Raw genomic sequence first — 22,159 nt, 5'->3', positions numbered from 1 at the left:
AAATCACACCTGCAACTAAACTGGTACAATTCTGAATATAGACTAGACCTTATACTACAAATTCTGCAGTATATTTGTAATACTACTTCCTTTTCCCTTATCTTTGTAGAAAGATGATCACTTCTCAACCCAAAATAATACTAAGAAATAGGATGAGGAAAAGAGAAAAAGATATAAATGACCTTCAAGTTAGTGTTCCTTAAACATACCACCTTTCCTGTACTGGATAGGATCTTGCCATGAAGTTCCTCACCCTTCGGCACTGTCATATGACAAACTACCCATGGTAATGCCTAGCTTGAAAACAGCTCATATATTATATTGTGATGTAGGTCCCATCTATAGAACCTGATGCAGACTCTACTTCACACAGCTACTTGAAATGTTGGCTACTGTTGGTTAGAAATTGTGTGCAGTGCAATACTGTTAAACATTCAATTTTTTTCCTGGAGTGAATGTTCATTCGGTTGGTCACACAGTAAGTGCCTACCATATTACTGTGTTGTTTAAATGCAGCCTCAGAGGTGACTGCATTTCAGTAATGGTTCAAGAGATCCTGACACATCTATCTATATATATGGAACAGTTTGACTCGTTTGGGACCTCTGAACAAATGGTGCCACAAAAGGTATTTATGGTGGCAACAAACATTTAAGGAAACATCAGTCCCTGATTTATTAATGATGTATTCTTTATTAATGAAACTTCCCTTAGGGGACGATCTATTAATGGAGATTCTCTGTATCCAAGTAAGGAAGAGAGAATGGAAGATGATAAAATACAGGTAGGATCTGATGAGAAAGTTAAATAAAAGTCTCATTCAATTACATCACATAATGGCAGACAGCTAAAAAGTGACTTTTTTTAAGTGCTTGTATACAAATCCTAGAAGTCTAAATACTACTCAAGATAGTTAAGTTCCAAGCAGATTGCAAAGAGATACAAAAGGATCTCACTAAATTGTGACTGGGCAACAAAATGGCAGATGACATTCAATGTTGATAAATGCAAAGTAATTCACACTGGAAAACATAATCCCAACTGTACATATAAAACAATGGGGTCTAGATTAGCGGTTACCACTCAAGAAAGATCTTGGAGTCACTGTGGAAAGTTCTCTGAAAACATCCACTCAATGTGCAGAGGCAGTCAAAAAAGCGAACAGACTGTTTGGAATCATTAAAGGGATAGATAATGAGGCAAAATATCATATTGCTGCTATATAAATCCATGATACGCCCACATTTTGAATACTGCATGCAGATGTGGTCACCCATTTCAAAAAAGATATATTGGAATTGGAAAAGGTACAGAAAAGGGCAACAAAAATGACTAGGGGTATGGAACGGCTTCCATATAAGGAGAGATTAATAAGGCTGGGACTTATCATCTTGGAAAAGAGATGACTAAGTGGGGGGCGATATGATTCAGGTCTAGAAAATCATGACTGGTGTGGAGAATAAATAAGGAAGTGTTATTTACTCCGCCTCATAACACAAGAACTCGGGGTCACCAAATGAAATTAACAGGCAGTAGGTTAAAACAAACAGGAAGCATTTCTTCACACAACACACAGTCAATCTCTGGAACTCTTTGCCAGAGGATGTTGTGAAGGCAAAGACTGTAACGGTTCAAAAAAGAACTAGATAAGCTCATGGAGGATAGGTCCATCAATGGCTATTAGCCAGGATGGGCAGGGATGTAAAACCATGCTCTGCATTGTTCCTAGCCATAGTTTTCCAGAAGCTGGGAATGGGTGACTGGATGGATCACTTGATGATTACCTGTTCTGTTCACTCCCTCTGAAGCACCTGGTATTGACATTCCATTGTTGGAAGACAGGATAGTGGGCTAGATGGACCATTGATCTGAATCAGTATAGCCATTCTTATGTATTGCCAGCTGGAGAGTTTTCAAATCCGGAGAGTTTTCAAATCCAAAGATTTCCATATAATTTTCCTGGTTTCAGTATACTTTTGTTTCATATGAACTACTCAGCTTTCTTAACTGACAAAGTCTGTAGTTATGATCTGGTGACGCTTCACAGAGCGAGCAATATTTCAGTCACCACTTACATAACATTGCTCCCTGTGGAGAATATATAGCCAAGCTGTTCCCAACAGAAAATATGAATGAAGCCATCTAGCCTAAAAACTTAAGATTCTTGTGGGAAAGAACAACTTTCTTCTATTGCATCAGTTTGTACAGTGTCAAAACCTTTCCCGCTAGCGCGGATACTCTTCTTAGTGAGCCTACAATTGTTTTCCTACCTGTAAAAAAGAAAAGGAGTACTTGTGGCACCTTAGACTAACAAATTTATTTGAGCATAAGCTTTTGTGAGCTACAGCTCACTTCATCGGATGCAGTCAGTGGAAAGTACAGTGGGGAGATTTATATACATAGAGAACATGAAACAATGGGCGTTACCATACATAATGTAACAAGAGTGATCAGGTAAGGTGAGCTATTACCAGGAGGAGAGCGGGGGGGAGGGACCTTTTGTAGTGATAATCAAGGTGGGCCACTTCCAGCAGTTGACAAGAACGTCTGAGGAACAGTGGGGGGTGGGGGAAATAAACAGGGAGAAATAATTTTACTTTGTGTAATGACCCATCCACTCCCAGTCTCTATTCAAGCCTAAGTTAATTGTATCCAGTTTGCAAATTGATTCCAATTCAGCATCTCTTGTTGGAGTCTGTTTTTGAAGTTTTTTTGTTGAAGAATTGCAACTTTTAGGTCTGTAATCGCGTGACCAGAGAGATTGAAGTGTTCTCTGACTGGTTTTTGAATGTTATAATTCTTGACGTCTGATTTGTGTCCATTTATTCTTTTATGCAGAGACTGTCCAGTTTGACCAACGTACATGGCAGAAGGGCATTGCTGGCACATGATGGCATATATCACATTGGTAGATGTGCAGGTGAACGAGCCTCTGATAGTGTGGCTAATGTGATTAGGCCCTATGATGTCCCCTGAATAGATATGTGGACACAGTTGGCAACGGGCTTTGTTGCAAGAATACGTTCCTGGATTAGTGGTTCTGTTGTGTGGTTGCTGGTGTGTATTTGCTTCAGGCTGGGGGGCTGTCTGTAAGCAAGGACTGGTCTGTGTCCCAAGATCTGTGTGAGATATGGAGTGAGAAGAAAACATCTTAGTAATTAATGGAGTTCCTTCTCTACACAGAGGCTACCCCAAATCCAAAGTAGAGGAGGAGGATGGAGCACCCACAGGGCCAATCATCTCAAAGAAAAACAGTTACCACACAGGTGAATAACCTCCTCCCCTTCTTATGCTGCTTTTAAGTCACCTGGAGTAGATCTCAAGGAGGTAGGGACTTTGAATCCGGTAGGAATGCAGTAGATAATACAGCTCTGCCCAATCATGTATCAGAGGGTCTTGAGTAAGGGCATAATGCTTAACAAATGTGTGTTCAGAAGTCCAAGTGGCCACTTTACAGATGTCAGCCAGAGGAACTTTGTGTAGAAAAGCCACAGAGTTAGCTACGGATCTAGTGGAATGAGTTCTGATGTCACCTGGAGGAGTAACCTTCTTTATCTGATAGCACAGTCGGATACACTCAGATCCAGCTGGAAAGTCTCTGGGTAGAAATAGGTGTCCCTTTGGATCACTCTGCAATGGAGACAGTCTGGAAGAGTTTCTAAAGGGCCTGGTCCTATCCAAATAGGACAAAGCTTTGCATACATCTAATGTATGCATTGTGGATTCAAAAGTTTGCATGTGGTTTAGGAGAGAAGGTTGGTAGGTGTATCAGTTCATTGACGTGGAATGACGAATGCACCTTTGGAAGAAATTTGGGGTGTAGTTGGAGGGTAGCCTTGTCATTAAACAGTGTGTATGGTGGTCCGCCACGAGAGCTTCTATTTCTCCTGCGCATCTGGCAGAGGTGATTGCCACTAAGAATGCTGTTTTCATAGAGGTGTAAGAGGGAGAAAGTGGCTAGGGGCTCAAATGTTTGTTGAGTTAAGCAGATTAATACTAAGTGAAGGTCCCATGGAGGGGTAGGAGGTTTAATGTCCAGATATAGTGATTGGAGCCCTTTTGAGAAAACACTTGGTGATTGGATGAGCAAAACAGAGGTATTATCAATCTTGTCATGACAAGTTATAATAGCAGCTAAGTGGACTTTGATGGAGATGAAAGTGAGGCCAAATTGTTTAAGGCCTAATAGGTAGTCAAGTATGAACAGAAGAGGTGCAGGAGTAGGAGGAATTTGATTAGTTGAGCACCATTGTGTGAATCACTTCCACTTTCAGAGATAGGTGATGCAAGTAGATTGTGTTCTGCTATATACGAGTACTCTCTGAATATGCTCAGAGCATGCTAGTTTGTTTTGGGAGAACCATGTAGGAACCAAGCTTTGAGGTGAAGCATGGACAGGCTGGGATGAAGAAATCGGCCATGTTCCTGAGATAGGAGGTTTGGAGTGAGGGGCAACAATTGGTGGGCAAATTGACATTCTGGTGAGGAACAGAAACCATGGTTCTCTCGGCCATGACGGGGCGATCTGAATTGCTGTGGCACAATCTGTTTGTATCTTTGTCAGAACTCTGTGGAGGACTGGTATCGGGGGGCAGGGGAGAGGGAATGCATACAGTAAGTCCTGATCCCATGAGATCATGAATGTTTGCCCAGTCCCACTCTGGAGCAAAAGTCAGGGCATTTCTTGCTCTTTGAAGTTGCAAAGAGGACTAGGGTTGGATAGCCCCAAATGCAGAGTATGTTGCAGATCGTCTTGTTTATCTCCCATTCGTGATTCCAGGGAAAGCGTCCACTTAATTTGTCCATGGTGGTATTCAGGGCCCCAGGTAGATAGGTGGCTGATATCCAGATGTTGTTCCCAAGGCACCAATTCCAGAGCTTCATAGCTTCTGTGCTAATCAAGTGAGAGCAAGCTCCTCCCTCTCTATTTACATAGAACATGCAGGTGATGTTATCTGTCATTATCTGAACATGTTGGCCCCAAATCAATGGGAGGAAGTGACAGCAAGCGTTGCGTATGGCTTGAAGCTCTAGGACATTTATGTGTAGGGAGGTTTCAGTTGAAGACCATAGCCTCTGGGCTATGTGGTGGGACATGTGTGCATCCCACCCTGTAAGGGATGAACTGGTAGTCATTATGAGGGATGGCGCATCCTGGAGAAAAGGGACTCCTGAGCAGAGGTTGGAGGGAATGGTCCACCACAGAGTCTTTGACTCTGAAAGGTATGGCTAGAGGCTTGTTTAGAGCATGTACATTCGGTCTGTAAACCGTGGCCAACCAAGCTTGGAAGCACCTCATGTATAGTCATGCATTTTTGACCATAAAAGTGCACGAGGCCATGTGACCTAAGACTTGTAGACAGTCTTGAGCAGTGACCTGAGGACTGTTGTGAAGTTTCGTGGCCAGGAGTTTTATGGTGCTGGAACAGTTGGGTGGGAGAGATGCTATTCCTGTCCAGGAATTGAGGTGTGCGCCTATGAACACCAGGTGCTGGGTACGAGAAGCTGGATTTGTTTTTATTTATTTGTAGGCAGAGGGACAAAGTAAGCAATGGCAAGCTGTGTGAATCAAAGAGCTTCATTGAGCATTGAGGCTTTGAGGAGACAATCGTTGAAATAAGGAAATATCATGACCCCTTGTTTCCTGAGGTGGGCGGTTACTACAGCTAGGAGCTTGGAAAAAACAAGGGGGGCAATGGATAGGCCAAAGGGTAGGACCCTGTATTGAAAGTGTGTCAAGCCAGGGGTAAAACGAAGGAAACATCTGTGGGCTGGATGTATAGTCACATGAAAATAGGCGTCCAAAAACCAATAGCTCTGCTCCAGCACTGGGATTATGGTAGTGAGGGTCACCATTTTGAACTCTTGCTTCTAGATAAAACTGTTGAGCCACCTGAGGTTTAGGATCGGTTGCCATCCCACAGATTTCTTTTCTGTTAAGAAATAATGGGAATACAAACCCTTCCCTCTGTGTTGTTCGGGCATGACTTCCACTTGTACTTCTTGGAGGAACAGTTCCTTGTGAGAGGGGTCCCTGAAGAGGGATTGGGGGTGGGGTAGGAGGCAAGGATAGGAAAGGGATGGAATAGACAATCGTGACTACCTCTATAACCCACTTGTCCGTGGTAATGTTCTGCCATTGATGGAAGAATGGTCGTAGGCGGTGCCCAAAAATAGGGGCAGGCAGTGTAAATGCTGAAGTGGGAACGTTGTTTTCTACACCCTCAACGAAGGCTTCAAATTTGCTTATTAGTCAGAGGGTGTTGAGATGCTGCCGATGAGTTGGGACGGCGGTGCTGGTGACTGGGTCTCTGGCATTGCTGTTGCTCATGTGATCTATGGATTTGCTGGGTGTATGTGGGGTAGCGTGGACGCTGGTAAGGTTGAGATCTATATTGTTTTCTGGTCACAGGGGTTTAAATTCCTAGGGACCGGAGAGTTGCCCTTGAGTCCCTCATTGAATGAAGTTCGTTGTGGAGGCAAAGAGTTTGTTGCCATCGAAGGGAAGATCTTCAATGGTATTCTAGACCTCTCAAGGAAAGGAAGAGCAGCAGAGCCATGAACCTCAGGACACCACTACTGCTGTAGCAGTGGATCTTGCTGCAGTATTGGCTGCATCGAGGGTTGCTTGAAGAGTTGTACGGGAGATGATTTGTCCCTCAGAAACTAGGGCTGTAAATTATTTTTCTTCCGGAATGTCATCAATAAAGTCCATGAATTTATTGTAATTTTTGTGGTCATATTTTTGCCAGAACTGTATAATTAGCAATGTGAAATTCTAACGTGGAGGATGCGTATACCTTGCATCTGAGCAGATCTAATCGCTTACTGTCCTTGTCAGACGGGGTGGAGCAGGGAAACTGGTGTTTGGTCTTTTGGTTGACTGCATCTACTACCAGCGAGTTTGGCGCTGGATGAGTGAAAACGAATTCAGAGCCCTTGGAAGGGATGAAGTGCTTCCAATCTGCTCGCTTACAGGTAGGTAGGCTTGCAGTGGGAGGTTGCCAGATGGCCTTAGTAGGTTCCAAAATGGCTGCATTGATTGGTAATGCAATCCTAGAAGAAGAGGGCTGCAAGATGTCCATTAGCTCATACTGCTGTTCAGGAACCTCCTCCAGGTTAATTCTTAACTTATTGGCAAGTTTTTTAAAAAGATCTCGGGGGGAGGGGTGGAGGGAGTAATGCCTCATCAGGCGTAACTACTGGGTTGGAGGCAGGTCATGATTGATCCTGCAGTTGTGACAGAGCTGCCTGGTGTCTTAAGCCAGTGGCAGATTAGTCAACTGGCAGTACCAGACAGGTATTGTGCCTGGCTGTGGTGGCATAGCGAGTGTGGTCTCAAGGATAAGGTGCCCATGGAGCCCAATATTGCCACTGTGGTGGGAAGGACATGGGTTGTGCCATCCAGGGGTTTACACACCACAGGGCAGGAGCCTAAGAGTAGGATGAGGTAACTTTTCTATGACCTCTATTGGTTGGTGTCTGACGACGGGAGATTTGATAGGGTGAAAATTCTCCCTACAGTCCAGATTCCTCAACATTGGAGGAAGGCTGTCAGGACCCTGACTGAGCATTTGGAGAGAAGTAGGTGTTAAGCACGGGTGACTGCAAGATAGGTGACAGCAGCAGGTCCTATGACTCCATGAATTGCAGTGCTGCAGCCCCTCTGAAATGAGGGCTATGTAAGAGGAATTTCTTGTGAAGAAAGGCTCCTCTGCTCCTGTGTCCTGAACCTTGTTTCACTGCTGGCCAGCTCAGAGGATGACAGTGCTGGGAGAGCAAGAATAGCCTGCAGGGGGTCAAGCATGTCAACATGTGTCGGAACTGCTTCCATTGCGGTGTCAAATGGTGCCGTGAGAGGCAGGCAACTGGAAGCCTCTGCACCAGAGCTCTGCGCTCCAGCCACAGGCGGGTTTCGTGTAGCACCAGAGGAGCCCAGAGCATCAAAAGTACTCAGCTGGGGAAGCATCAGGAGGGAGGCTGTAGACCTGCCCAGGAAAGTCTTCTCCGCTGAAGTACCTTTTGCGGGTGAGAGAGGGTGCCTTGTTTGAGGGTTTTTCTTTCTTTGAGGCTGGGGGGGAGCAGCGGCATGCAGTGGAGTCGGTGCCTGGGTCTGAAACTCCTCCTAAGGACTTCTGGAGGAACAGCAGTTTTAGTCTCCGCTCCCTGTCCTTACGTGTCCTGGATTTTAGCTTGCTGAAGTGGGCACATTTTTGGGGGATGTGGCACTCCCCTAAACATTTTATACATTTTGAATGGCCATCTGAGGGAGGGATGGCATCATTGCAGGTAGAGCAGTGCTTAAACCCTGGGGAGCCAGGCATGTCAGAAGCGGCTGCCACTGACAGGAACAAGAAGTGGGTTTTGGGGGTTTTTTGTTTTCCCAGTAGTAATTAGATACCACTTCTCCTATCTTTCTCTCCTAACTAACAAGGAAGATATTTGAACAAAGGGAGAGGTCTCTAAGGAGTCTGCTGAGCTCCGTCTCAGGCCGGGGATGGTAGAGAAGGAACTGAGGAGACCGGTCGCGTAAGCGTACTATTGAGGCACACTCAGTGCATGGGGCATGCATGACCGGTATGAGTACTGCTGTCAATCTCAGAGCAAAGGGGCAGGGACACACCAACACCTGGAGTGGAGAACCCACAGGGACATCTCTCGAAGAAGAATGGGAGGATCCTCTTTCTGAGATGCCTGGGTCTCAACTGAGACACTATTTCCTGTGACTAGGAAGATTAAGACCAATATTTAATGGGTCTGTGCCCTTCAGATTTTTATAGTTCATCTTGAGCCATAATCTATTCTAATGCTCCATGCATGATGTTTTAGAATTCTACTTTTCTATTTTTCTGTTTTATGCTATTTGGATACATAGCAGCACAATTTAGCATTCTTGCACTTATTACACCATTGAGGCACCTCCATAAAAAGAAATAAAATATAAAGTACTGAAGCAATTTCCTCCATTACACCCCCAACTCTGTGTGTCTGCCACTAATCCACTCTAGCTATAATTCAACACTTAAAGTACAAAAAACTCTCACCAGTAATAAGTGAACTGCAGGGGAAGGGAAAATTCTCACAAAGGATAAAATGAGAATTAATAGGATTCAGTAGATTTTTTTTTTTTCTCCCCCGATAGCTTACGCTTTCAGAGAAGGAGTTTTGACCAGTAAAAGCTAATCAAGGAGTAAATTAACAGTAGACTGCACCCATGCTTGCTGGGGAAACAGAACTACTAGGGAACTTCAATACCTGGAAAGATCATGGAGAAAATAATTAAGCAATCAATTTGCAGACACCTCAAAGACAATAAGGTGACAAGTAAGTCGGCATGGATTTGTCAAAAACAAATCATGTCAAACCAACCTATAGTTTTCTTTGACAGGGTACATTCCAACCTGGGATGTCCCCTGTTCTGCAAGAGGAGGTATGGAGTGACTGGGAGACAGACTGGTGGGCATATAGCAAGCTGTGACAGGTAAGAGTACCAGGTCTGTCTCCGCCAAGTGGGAGCAATCAATACGACGTGTTCTCCGTCTGTTTGTTTTCAGCAGGCCTTTCGACAGTAGGCAGGAAAGTCATAGAGAAGAGCATCACCCAGGGAGTGTTGTCCTATCCCTGCTGGGGAGCAGTAGTGTGGACATCTCTTGTTCAGGTAAGTGGCAAACAGATCTGTGGTTGGCATCCCCCACCGCCTGAATAGATCGTAAAGAGCTACTGGGTCTCTCACTTGTGGTTGTGTGGGAATCTGCGACTGAGACGGTCTGCTATTGAGTTTTGTGTGCCTGGGAGGTAAGCTGCTGACAATGTGACATTGTGGGCAAGACACCAGTTCCATAGTCTCTCTGCCTTTGCACAGAGCGAGGGCAACCTGGCTCCTTCTTGTCAATTTATGTCATGTGTATATACAGGCTAGACTGTCCATTGGGACTCTCGTGTGCAATCCTCTGATCAGTGGGAGGAAGTGGGCACAGACATTCCTGACCGCCCTAGCTCAGGGAGATCTCTCTGTGGGTGACCACTTGCTTTGTGTCATGAGGTTGTTTAGATGTGCACCTCACCCTATGAGCAATGCAGCAGGGGTGGAAAGCAATAATGCAGGGTTTTGTGAGAAGGGAACCCCTTAGCAAACATTTGCTGGGTCTTTCCACCAGCCCAAGTAGTTTGACCCTGGTGGATAGTGACAGGGGTTTGTCTAGTCCAGTTGCCCCCAAACTTTTCAGGGTCAAGCCCCTGCTTACTCCTGTCTGTGCCCATCCACCCCCAAGTGGGGCTGGGCTGGGATGTGCAGGGGCTGCTACAGGGGGTGGGTTTGGGGCCAGGAGCAGAACTGCAACCAGGCCTGCAGCTGGGTGTGGAGCTGCAGCCGGGGCCAAGGCTTGGGATGGAGCCAGGCCCAGGGCTGGGAACCAGGCCAGAGCAGAGCTGGGGGATAGGGCAGGGGCTGGGTTGTGCTCACATGCACACCCCAATCATTCCTCTGCTTCCCCTCTTGGGGGGGCACACCCATAGTTTGGGGAACTCTGGTCTAGTCTGCTCCTGTTTGGTCTGTAAACCCAGCTGAACCACATCTCAAGGCTTCACATGTGAAGCCTGGCATGTGGTATTACTCCTGTGCTTGCTGCCATATGCCCCAAGAGTTGGAGGAGGTCTCTGGCTAATATTTGCAGGCTATTTTGAACAGTCTCTGTGTGTGTGACCAAGGAGAGAAATCTGAGATAAGGAGAGCTCTGACCTGTAATGACTCAAAGTCAGCCCCTATGAATTCCAGATGTTGCACTGGAATGAGGATTGATTTCTGGGCATTGATCTGTAAGCCCAGGTCTGTAAACAAGTGCATTGCAGCTTTGGTGACACAGTGAGTCTCTTGAAGAGATCAGGCTCTGAGGAGGGTAAATCATGGTCCCCTGGGAGCACAAGAGTGCAGCCAATGCTGAGGGAATAATGGAAAATACTCTTGGGGCCAATAATAGTCCAAAGGGAGTACCCTGTACTGGTAATGGTCTTATCCTAGAGTGAATCTTGGAAATCATCTGAGTCAGTAGAATTAAAATATGAAAAGGCATCCTGAAGGCCAAGGGCTGAAAACCTGTTCCAGTGCTGGAATAATCGTTGTTAGAGTGACCATCTTGAATTTTTGAGCTTTGACAAACTTGTTGAGAGCTCTGAGGTCTAGGAAATAGCAAGAGTAGAACCTCTTTCCCTGTAGATGTTGAGATACTGGTTCTATGGCTCCTAATTGGATAAGACAATCTACCTCTTGTCATAGTAACTCTCTCGTGAGAAGGGTCCCTAAAGAGATACAGAGAAGGGTGTTGTGGAGGGGGCAGGGAAGTAAAATGGATAGAGTACACATTGGAATGATGGATCCTAGAGAGCGTTTGCAATGTTATGTGTTCCCAGGTGCTGCAGAACACTGCCAACCGGTGGCCAAATGGTGGATAGCAGTGGTTGGTGCAGCAATGGGGGGGGAGGGAGAGGGGGAATCTATTGATGCCTTGACCAACACATCAAAATTGGTAATTGGACGCAGACACCTGGGATAAGGAACGTTGCAGGCCAGATGGCTTACACCTTGAAAATAGTCCTCCTTTTTCTTTTTGCAAATACAGACTAACACAGCTGCTACTCTGAAACCTTGACAATGTATTTTTCCTCTGCAGCTTGTACTAGCATTGAACTGGATATTGGGAGATGTGTGGTTTGTGCTGGGGCTGTGGACTAAACTTCCTCTTTTGTCCTAGTGTGCAGATGCCCAGCAAATGAAGAGTGGCTCAAGAATCCTTCAGGGTGTGAAGAGAGGCACCAATATTTTCTGCAAAGAGTTTAGCGTCTTCAAAGGGAAGGTCTTTGACAATTCACTGTACCTCCTTTAAGAAGCCCAAGGGATGGAGTCATGACACACGTTGCATCACCACCACCATGGAGATGGACCTGGCTCTTGTGTTGGCTGCATCGATGGCAGATTGTAGCATTGTTTTTTGCTATTAACTGTCCCTCCTAAATAATGGCCTTAAATTGGTTGCGATGTAACTCAGGCAGCTGCTCAGTAAAATCAGTTTAGAATAATTTACATAATCTTATTTCACCATCAGGGCCTGGTAGTTGGTGATTTGAAACTGAAGCATGGCTGAGGCATACACCTTCTTTCCAAAAAGGTCCAAACACTTCCAGTCCCCATCACAAGGAGTGGACCTCATTGAGTATTGACAGCCATGGGAATTAACAGCATTCACCACAATGGAGTTGAGTGAAGGTGGGAGAAGAGGAACTATTTCCTGTGCTGGGACATAATATCTTTTGTCCACCCATTTGCAAGTAGGTACCACCAACGCTGGGGTCTGCTAGATGATTCTTGGCAGGTCCAGAATGGCCTTGTTAATGGATAGGGAGATATCTGAGGAGGATGAATGGAGGATGTCAAGGAGACAATTATGTGTCCTTGACTTCCCCTAGTGGTATTTGGTCCTGCAAAAGTCATCCTCCAGAGATGGTGGAGGAGGCATGATGGCCTCATCCAGGGAGGAGGAGGATATGGTCCTTGGGGTCACTTCTTCTTCAGCAGTGCCCTTGTGTTCCTCCATGATTTCTTCCAGAGCTTCCAAAGCTCTGGAAGCTGCAGCCAAAGGGTGTGCCTTAAGGGTTCTCAGGTGGTGCAAGAAACTCAAGAACCATGCTGGCAATATGCAGCCCAATGGTCCCAGTATGGCTACTGGAGTGGCGCCCAAGGGTGGCCGTATCAAGGTGGTGGCAGTAGGGTCATCTGAGGTTATGCTTGAGGTGCTGTTGATATTTGGAGTATTGTGATGCCACCTCATTAGATTCAGTATCTGAGCACTCACTAGAGTAGAGGAGCATGACAGGGCAGCAGGGAAGACTTCTATGCCGGTCAAAGACTTGGTGTGGAAGCTCAGACACTGAGAAGAGGGGACTCTGGTGTGTCCAGTACACGGAGGTCCCTAGTGTTCGAATTCCGGCAGTACTGACTTGGTGCCATTGGTGGTACCAGGGTGGGGCAGGAAGGAGACAGAGGAAATCTTGCCCAGACCAGTTACTTTTGGTGCTGAATGAGACTTTGAGAGTACCAATGTAGGATTGTGTGTACACTCTATTTTTAGGAGGGCCGTCAATTTAATTGCTATTAATTCACATGATTAACTCAAATTAATTGCACTAGTAAACTATAGAATACCAATTGAAATTACATATTTTGGATGGTTTTTCTATGTTTTCAAATATTTCAGTTACAACAAAGTGTACAGTGCTCACTTCATTTTTGATTACAAACATTTACACCGTAAAAAAACAAGAGTATTTTTCAGTTTACCTCATATGAGCACTCTAGTGCAATCTCTTTACCATGAAAGTGCAACTTACAAATGCAGGGTTTTTGTTACATAACTGCACTCAAAAACAGCCATGTAAAACTTTAGTCTACAAGTCCACTCAGTCCTACTTCAGCAAATCGTTAAGAGAAACAAGTTTGTTTACACTTACGGGAGATAATGCTGCCCACTTAATTAAATCTCACCAGAAAGTGAGAACAGGCATTCTCATGGCACTGTAACTGGTGTTGCAAGATATTTACATGCCAGAGGCACTAAAGATTCATATACTTTTTCATGCCTCAGCCATTGTTCCAGAGGACATGCTTCCATGCTGATGCGTCTTTTTTTTTAAAGCATTAATTTTGTGACTGAACTCATTGGGGGAGAATTGTATGTCTCCTGCTCTGTTTCACCCTCATTCTGTCATATATTTCATATTGTAGCAGTCTCGGATGATGACCCGGCACACGTTTTTCATTTTAAGAACACTTTCACTGCAAATTTGACAATGTAAAAGATGGCTACAGCACTCAACTCAAGATTTAAGAATCTGAAGTGCCTTCCAAAATCTGAGAGGGATGAGGTGTGGAGCATCCTTTCAGAAGTCTTAAAAGAGCAACACTCTGATGCAGAAATACAGAACCCAAACCACCAAAAAAGAAAATCAACCTTCTACTGGTGACAGTTGACTCAGATGATGAAAATGAACATGTGCCGCTCTGCCCTGCTTTGGATTCTTATCAAGCAGAACCTGGTCATCAGCATGGATGCATATCCTCCAGAATGGTGGTTGAAGCATCAAGGGACATATGAATCTTTAGCACATCTGGCATATGACACCAGCTACAACAGTACCATGCAAACACCTGTTCTCACTTTCAGGTGACATTGTAAACAAGAAGCAGGAAGCATTATCTTCTGCAAATGTAAACTTGTTTGAGCGATTGGCTGAACAAGAAGTAGGATTGATTGGACTTGTAGGCTCTAAGGTTTTACATTGTTTTATTTTTGAATGCAGGGTTTTTGTACATAATTCTACATTTGTAAGTTCAACTTTAATGATAGAGATTGCACTACAGTGCTTTATTAGGTGAATTGAAATATACTATTACAGTGCAAATGTTTAATCAAAAATAAAGTGAGCACTGTACACTTTGTATTCTGTGTTGTAATTGAAATCAATATATTTGAAAATGTAGAAAACATCAAAAAAATTAAATTGTATTCTGTTAACAGGGCAATTTTTTTAATTGCCCAATTAATCACAATTTTTTAAATTGCTTGACAGCCCCACTTTTCAGAGGAGTGCTTTCTCCTGTCCTTGTCCCTTGGTGCCCTTGACTTGGTACACACACGCTCATTAGGTCCATGGGTTTGTCAATAGTACCTGCCGCTGAGGACTTTCATGAGCCATGGGTTCCAGCCTGAGATGGTCTCAGTGCTGATGGTACTGAGGATACCTAGCATTCCAGAAAGCACTCCCAGCTGTCTTGGGACACACTGTGAGGACTTCCCGCTCTGTTTTTGACCATTTGTGAGGGGTCAGCAGCTTGTTTCTTTGACACACAGCCTTTAGATGTTGAGGGCTGGGTGGGAAGACTCATGTCTGTCAGGTGACTCATGGTGCAGGTCATGAGAGTCAGAGAGCTGCCTCCATTAAGCTAATCTTCTGTCTGAGGTTGCTGCCCTTATGAGACCAGGGCCCAAGTTTCTGGCAGAAAGCACACTTCTGTTGAATGTGGTCTTCCCCCAAAACAGTGAATGCACTCTGACTGCTTATCTGCAACAGGGATCACCTCTTCAAGAGGCATTTCTTGAAGCCCAGTGAACCAGGCATACCCCATTAGAGGGAGGGTCCCAATGGGGGAGGAATTAGGAGAAGTCTATTTGGTTTTGTTTTGGTTTGGTTTTTTTTTCCCCCTTCTTCCAGGGAGTAAAGATAAGGTGGGGGGGGAGGACTACAACTAAGGCTGTCTACACTGCCCACATCACTTTATTGCCAAGGCAGAGCTCTCCCAGCAATTAAATAAAACCCACCCCAAATGAGCAGTGGTAACTTTATCACCAAGATAAAGTGCTGTCTACACTGGCACTTTTCAGCACTAAAACTTTTTTTTTCTTAGGGGGGGGCTCTTTTCACACCCCTGAACGACACAAGTTTTAGCACTGAAAGTGGCAGCATAGATGCAGCCTAAGAACTAGGAGTCTAACTATAGTGATGCAAATCAAAAGTAATGGTCCTAACAAACTGTGAATAGCTCCATCTCTAGCCGGGGCAGATGAGAAGGAATTGAGGGGGTTAGCTGGAGTGTACTGACTAGCCCTAAGGCAGGGCAGGTGGGGAGACATGCATGCATGGGCCTAATGGACACTGCTAGGGAAGTTCTCTGATCTGCAGTGCAGGGACGCAAGCACACCTACAGTGGAGAACCTATAGGGCCACTACTCAAACCACTGTTTCTACTCTGGAATATTCAGCTTGGAAGAAAGAGGTCTTTTTTCTTTTGTTTAGCTATTTCTCTATTTTAACCTATAGGTGAGTGCAGCATTCATGAAAATCAAGTGCTGGCTGAAGAAAGCCTGCATAACTCTCTCCCATTTTCTTTCTCCACATGACAGTGGCAATTTATATTGAACTTGACTGGCAATATCCTGGACCACAATTGAACAGAAATCGCCATTTACATTTAACTGTTAAATTCTGAGGCTTTTAGGGGTACAAATGGGAACCAGAATGAAATTAAACTCAATTCTAATCGGGACATGAGTGAGGATTCAAACCTGGATTTCAAGGGGCAAAAGGATCCTTCACAACTCTCGTACACCAACTTTGCTTGGTTAACTCATACACAGCACCTCCTCCCCACCCCTGGTCTTTAAAGCCATGGTGAGCACAGATGTTAAGAGTTTGCACACATGGAAGTCTGACACATGATAATACCAATGTTGGACTGGCAAAGGGTCATTTTATAAGAGCACAAAGATACCACAGGTTTCAGAGTGGTAGCAGTGTTAGTTTGTATCGTCAAAAAGAACGAGGAGTACTTGTGGCACCTTAGACTAACAAATGTATTTGAGCATAAGCTTTTGTGGGCTATTATCAGCAGGAGGGAAAAAAAAACCTTTTGTAGTCATAATCAGGATGGTCCATTTCAAACAGTTCACAAAAAGATGTGAGTAACAGTAGGGGAAAAATAGCATGGGGAAATGGTTTTACTATGTGTAATGACCCATCCACTCCCAGTCTTTATTCAAGCCTAATTTAACTGTCCAGTCTGCAAATTAATTCCAATTCTGCAGTTTCTCGTTGGAGTCTGGTTTTTTGAAGGTTTTTTTGTTGGAGAATTGCAACTTCTAGGTCTGAAATTGAGTGACCAGGGAGGTTGAAGTGTTCTCCGACTAGTTTTTGAATGTTACAATTCTTGATGCTTGATTTGTGTCCATTTATTCTTTTGCGTAAAGATTGTCTGGTTTGGCCAATGTATATGGCAGAGTCCCTGCTGTTAACAGCCCACCTCAATCGATGAGTCTCGTTACTTGGTATGGTAACAACCATTTTTTTTGTGTGTGTGTGTGTGTGTAATCTTCCTACTGTATTTTCCATTGCATGCATCTGATGAAGTGGGTTTTAGCCCACGAAAGCTTACGCTCAAATAAAGTTAATACAATACTTCAGTTAGTTAGACTATTCATGTGAAGTTGTTTGAAACTGGGTATTCAAGTAAAGGGTAACATTAGCACAGAATTCACACTTTGTCAATACACTTCTTTGGAAGTTCACAAATTCTGTATTCCAGGAATCACAAGATAAAAGGGCAGAAGATGGGCATCTAAAGGCCAAAGTATCTCTTGAGATATGCAAAGTGTTTCTGCATACCTGGCCGGCACAAATCCCCATGCTGTTCTTTTTCGCTGGCATACACCTCCATACACCAAGCATGGTATGCAAATGAAAAAAGGTCCTCTATCTTCGAAGGAGGGCGAATGGCATTGTTCAGTCGCTTAAGCCACTCTTGACATTGCTCAAAGGTAGAGAACTGACACCTGTCCCAGAACCAAACATACATTTATTAATTTTTCATGCAGAGATCTGGTCATAAAATGCAATGAGTGATTAACTTTGGTGCAAACCAGAGATGAGAATGAACTTTTCTATTTCAGATGCTGTTGTGTAAACTTTAATGGATAATAAACATAATTATTCAGATAGTAATGTAACTATCCTAGGGAGTTGTCCTTCCCCCCCGCATAACCTTATTTCTTTTGTATGTGCCTATGTTTTGGCTCTCTGAATTTCCACAGGGACAATAACCAGGGAAAAATTCTTCATTTGTAAATACAGGTTTTTAAAAGAAAATGGTCTGATTCTTGCTGACATCATACTGAAAGATATATCAAACATGAAGTCAAATTAAACCATATGTATAAATAGTCCTACCAAATTCATGGTCCATTTTGGTCAATTTCATGGCCATAGGATTTTAAAAATAGTAAATTTCATGATTTCAGCTATTTAAATCTGAAATTTCAGTGTTATAATTGTAGGGGTCCTGACCCAAAAAGGAATACTGTGTGTGTGGGAGCTTCAAGGTTATTGTAGAGGGGGCTGTGGTACTGCTACCCTTCCTTCTGTGCTGCTGCTGCTGGTGGGGCGCTGCCTTCAGAGCTGGGCCGCTGGAGAGCGGCAGCTGCTGGCCGGGAGCCCCGCGCTGAAAGCGGAACCACCGCCAGCAGCAGGGCAGAACTAAGCATAGCCTGGTACAGTATTGACACTCTTCCTTCTGCGCTGCTGCCTACAGAGCTGGGCCCTCAGTCAGCAGCTGCCACTCTCTGGATGCCCAGCTCTCAAGGCAGCAGCACAGAAGTAAGGTGGCATGGTAGGGTGTTGCCACCCTTACTTCTGTGTTGCTGCTGGTGGGGCGCTGCCTTCAGAGCCGGGTGCCCGGCCGACAGCTGCCGCTCTCTGGCCACCCAGCCCTGATGGCGGTGCAGAAGTAAGGGTGGCAATACCGCAACCCTCAAAAAATAACCTTGTGAACCCCCTACTACTCCCTTTTGGGTCAGGACCCCCAATTTGAGATATGTTGGTCTCCCCCGTGAAATCTGGTCTTTCGAGTGCTTTTACCCTATAGTATACAGATTTCACGGTCTGTGACGTGTTTTTCATGGCTGTGAATTTGGTAGGGCCCTATGTATAAAGAGCATAATTTTGGGATTATTAAATAAACCATTGTTATCTTGTCCTAGTTGCTCGGGCCCTAATTCATAAAGGGACTTATGCACATGTCTAAACTCATGAGTAGTCCCATTGACTTCAATGAGCCTACTCAAAGTAAAGAATGTGTTTAAGTATCAAAGGGGTAGCTGTGTTAGTTTGTATCCACAAAACCAATGAGGAATCTGGTGGCACCTTAAAAACTAACAGATTTATTTGGGCATAAACTTTCATGGGTTAAAAAAAAAAAAAGTGGGTTTTTCACCCACAAAAGCTTAGGCTCAAGTAAGTCTGTTAGTCTTTAAAGTTGCCACCGGACTCCTGAATGTGTTTAAAGTATCTTGCTGAATCGGGACCTCAAAAGGGAGTCAAAACAGAACTCTGTAACAAATTGTAATACATTAGTATGTATCCCTACAAACAAACACACATTTCTGGTAAGATACAGAGTAAGTACTGTATTCCCTTTAACCAATGCACTTATTTCACACCAAGGTGGACTAGTCCCAGTGTCTGTAGTCATACACCTCTCTCCCCCTCTCTCAAATGCTAAACTTTCTCACTAATAATTTGCCAGAAGGCAAGTATAAACAATACTTCTTTCATTCAAGCTTTGTTTTCACATTTACAGCAGGAAAGAAACAGTAATGGAAGACAAATTAGAGTACCCTGACCACAAGAGCCACTAGTTTGCGAAATAATATTCCATAATTACAACAGCAGCTTAGCATTTCCAAATTGGTACTGTCCACTATGGAATAAGACTCAGAACAAGCACAGTGAAATAAGGATTTGCCCAAATTTGTACAAATGTATTAAGGAGTTTACAGTTATAAACAGGTGGCCCCAGAGTACATAAATAAAATTTACTCTTAGGTTTAAAACATGCAAACTATATTTTTCATGGGGAAAAGTCTTTTCATTTGTAATTATAATGTTTAAATGAAACTAGTGGTGGGGTGATTAGTACCAATTTCATATGAATGCCATCCAAATAATACCCCAGTTGCACTGATGGTTAAATACAGCAGTTGTGTCCCCTAAATGAATTAAGGTCTTGACTTTGTAGATTCTGAGTCCTGGAGTTCTGCACTCTGTAGACACATTCATATAAAATCACCCCATCACTAGTTTCTAGCTATGGATCTGTCTCATCCCTATACCCTCTCTTCCCAGTTCTCCCCCATATCTCCCACAAGTGCTGGAAGTGCGACTCTGACTAACTCTCACATGGCCTACATGAGGGGAGCCCGTCCTTACTCCTTCCCTCATCCCTGAACAGCAGCACAAAGGTGCAGCAGATTCGAGTCCCAGATAGCCAGTTTGGGATCTAACATTTTTGTCTAAGAAGCTGTACAATTCATTGATTTGTGTCTAGTTTTGTATCTTGGTAAGACCATTGTTACACTGGGAAAAACTACATGAAACAGACATTAATTTCAAAATAATCTTTAAAAATGTATTGCTCCATAGGGCTAGAACATCTCTACAACCAAAGCTATTTGGCTGATCAATTTCCAGAGTCATAAAGATTTCTAACAAATATATTGTACTATAAGAGAGCAGACCCTCCTTCCTAAAATGTTCAGCTACAGTACACAGAATGAATCTTTTGAAGAAAGCATGTGCACAAAAGAGGGGGAAACATATCCCCTAAAATGTTGCAGCAATCCGTAATTTGAAGAAGTGCAAGGTTACCTTGCTTAGATTTCATACTTTCCCAAATGAAGCAACCCTTCCACCTGCAAAGTAGTTTGTACATACCTGATAACTTTGCAGTCTTTGCAAGTCAAGTGAAGTTGAAATATATCTCGGCATTCAACACTTTCTATAAGCTGTAATGGAACCTGTAATTAAAAAGATTAAATGACCTTATTCCAAAACACACTGACACTGCAGTTTCTGAGCATGTCCCATAGCAGCTTATTAGAGGGTTTTGTGGAGAAAGAGAGCTATACATTTAACTAAATCAATAGTTCTGATGCAGTGTATTGCTGTATGTAAGATAGTTTCTTAGCTGAGACCACAGGTTATATCATGGCGAAGACTAAAGGATAGAGAGTATGAGTGAAGGCATGGGTGCTAGTCTGGGGCTCAGGAGACTCCCTGCCCTGCTACAGGCTTTCTGTGTGACCTTGGGAAAGTCACTTAGTCTCAGTGACTCAGCTCCCCACCTGTAAAATGGGGAGAATATCATTTCTCTACCCTATGGATGCTTCCAATCATTCTCCCATTGACTTTAGCTAGCAAGTCGGAAGGATTATCATGAAGGTTGCATGTAATAAATGAAGAGATGGGGATATTTGATGTGAAAACCCTGCTTCATTCTAAATTGGAGCAGTTTTTCTAAGTCCTCCCTTTTTGACCAGATATCTTTATTTATAATTAATTATTTGTAAAACACCATGAACCTGCATGGCACTTTACAAACAAATACAAGATTACAATCTAGGTGCCAAAAGAGTGTTTACAATCCAGGTGATTTCCCCTTTTCAGAGAATTTGTCCATCTCTGTACCTGTTCATCCCTTCCTTCACGACTCTCCTTCCAAACCTAATCTTACATAGACAACCCTTCCTCACTGAATGTCCTATGCCCCTTACATTGCTAACTGTCTCCTCTTCCCACCCTCCAGACCATGACCACTCATTATTACTCCTCCTTCCTCAGTCTACAAGACCAACTCTACACTATTTCTTGCCTCTTTCTTTCAAAATCATTCTTCTGTTCTACTCCCTTCCAACCCACCTTTTCTCCAGCAACAAGTCTCTTCCCTTTTGACAAGCCTTATTTAGTAACACAGCCTTCCACATTTCCTTCTAAGCAATTTGTCATCCTTTCTTCCAGGCAACCCTTCATATCAATTTCATTTCCTTTTCTTTCCGTACAATCCATCCTCTAGTCTTTGTCCACCTTCATCTCCTCTTCAGCCCCTTTTCCCATCCTTTATTACTCTCCCTATAAAACTCTTCCCTGCCAAGTTATCTTTCCTTATTCTCCCATCCTTTCTCACAGATGACCTTTCGTTTCCATCAAGCTCTTTTCTCATGCTGAAGCACACTGCAAATCAGACTCACTCAGTGCAGTTAGTCTACTCTTCAAAGAGCCATAAGTTATATTTGCAGGCAGTACACCATACAATAGTGTCTATCTAAATACAGCAGCGGAGATGCAACTTTTAAAAAAACAGCCATGCATTGCTATCAAAGCTCAACAATGTCACCGTATAGAGGGTATTGCAGCATCATGCTCTTGCAGTATCTCCGTTTCTCAACTGTTTCTGCTACAGTTAGTTATCTCCCTTCAAACATTAGCAACACTTTAGAACTCTGGAAAACATTATCAAAATTAAATAAAGTTTCTCTGAGTTTCTGAATTCCTGACGCTGACTGTGGCTTAATGGAAACATTATGTCTGGGGGAAAAGGAATAGTAAAAGACGGTTACTCACCTTTGTGACTGTTGTTCTTTGAGATGTGTTGCTCGTATCCATTCCAATTAGGTGTGCATGTGCCGCATGCACGGCTGTCGGAAAATTTTTACCCTAGCAACACCAGGTGCCTTCATGGCGCCTCAATATATACCCCAGCCGACCCAGCGCCTCCTCAGTTCCT

At 43.8% G+C, this 22,159-nt stretch overlaps 1 protein-coding gene across 9 annotated transcripts in view; it reads right to left on the bottom strand.

Annotated features, from left to right (window-relative positions):
* The window catches only part of MTMR3 (myotubularin related protein 3), a 235,858-nt gene that overhangs the window by 70,933 nt on the left and 142,766 nt on the right, over positions 1–22,159 (bottom strand). For all 9 annotated transcript variants that reach the window (XM_084649078.1, XM_084649083.1, XM_084649084.1 and 6 more), the window contains 2 exons: positions 20,311–20,393; positions 17,209–17,375 (listed from right to left, as the gene is read on the bottom strand). In XM_084649078.1, the coding sequence (XP_084505204.1) occupies positions 17,209–17,375; positions 20,311–20,393 (250 nt within the window). The remainder of the gene's footprint in view (positions 1–17,208; positions 17,376–20,310; positions 20,394–22,159) is intronic.

The sequence above is a fragment of the Lepidochelys olivacea genome (genome assembly GCF_965140295.1).
Source record: "Lepidochelys olivacea isolate rLepOli2 genome assembly, chromosome: 15".
NCBI lineage: Eukaryota > Metazoa > Chordata > Testudines > Cheloniidae > Lepidochelys > Lepidochelys olivacea.
This window is presented reverse-complemented; position numbering and strand designations above follow the sequence as displayed.